At 40.9% G+C, this 1165-nt stretch overlaps 1 protein-coding gene across 1 annotated transcript; it reads left to right on the top strand.

Annotated features, from left to right (window-relative positions):
- Nucleotides 1-298: 298 nt before the first annotated feature.
- LOC128587882 (60S ribosomal protein L34) lies at nt 299-713 on the top strand. The gene has a single exon (XM_053594343.1). It carries the CDS (start codon nt 327-329, stop codon nt 678-680), a length of 354 nt encoding a protein of 117 aa, XP_053450318.1. The 5' UTR covers nt 299-326; the 3' UTR covers nt 681-713.
- The last annotated feature ends 452 nt before the right edge of the window (nt 714-1165 follow it).

The raw sequence follows: 1165 nt of genomic DNA, 5'->3' as shown, positions 1-1165 counted from the left end.
CGGGAGGCTGAGGCAAGAGAATCACTTGAGCCCAAGAGTTTAAGGTTGCTGTGAGCTGTGACATCACAACACTCCACCCAGGACAACAAAGTGAGACTCTGTCTCAAAACAAAACAAAACAAATATATATATAAACAAGATGTTAAAATATATACTATATATACTTATGATAATTAAAGTTTTAGTATTTTAACTTACTTAGAAATGACTCAGACATTTAATGTGTATATTACTTAATTTAACATACCTTTAATATTTTACTAATTTTTTTTTTACTTTAAGATTTTAAATAGCTGTTCCAGGGACGCTGTCTAGAGGCACTCAAAATGGTGCAGCGGTTGACATACCGTCGTAGGCTTTCCTACAATACAGCCTCTAACAAAACCAGGCTGTCCCGCACCCCTGGTAACAGAATTGTTTACCTTTATACCAAGAAGGTTGGGAAAGCACCAAAATCTGCATGTGGCGTGTGCCCAGGCAGACTTCGAGGGGTTCGTGCTGTGAGACCTAAAGTTCTTATGAGGTTGTCTAAAACAAAAAAACATGTCAGCAGGGCCTATGGTGGTTCCATGTGTGCTAAATGTGTTCGTGACAGGATCAAGCGTGCTTTCCTTATTGAGGAGCAGAAAATCGTTGTGAAAGTGTTGAAGGCACAAGCACAGAGTCAGAAAGCTAAATAAGAAAATGAAGGGGTTTTTTTGAGTAATAAAAATTGAGACTGAAAAAAAAAAAAAAAGATTTTAAATAGCTAAAGGCCGTGCGCAGTGGCTCACACCTGTAATCCTAGCACTCTGGGAGGCTGAGGTGGGTGGCTGGCCTGAGCTCATAGGTTCCAAATCAACTTGAGCCAGAGTGAGACCTCATCTAAAAATAGCCGGGTGTTGTGGCAGGCACCTGTAGTCCAGCTACTTGTAAGGTTGAGGCAAGAGAATAACTTAAGCCCAAGACTTTGAGGTTGCTGTGAGCTATGATGCTACGGCACTCCACTGAGGGAGACAAAGTGAGGCCCTGTCTCAAAAAAAAAAAGATTTTAAATAGCTGAAACAAATTTTCAAAACTATGATAAGTTCATTTATAAATTTTCATAATTTGGCTTGGCACCTGTAGCTCAGTGGCTAGGGCACCAGCCACATACACCAGAGCTGGTGGGTTTGAATCCAGCCCG

The sequence above is a fragment of the Nycticebus coucang genome, chromosome 6 (genome assembly GCF_027406575.1).
Source record: "Nycticebus coucang isolate mNycCou1 chromosome 6, mNycCou1.pri, whole genome shotgun sequence".
NCBI lineage: Eukaryota > Metazoa > Chordata > Mammalia > Primates > Lorisidae > Nycticebus > Nycticebus coucang.
This window is presented reverse-complemented; position numbering and strand designations above follow the sequence as displayed.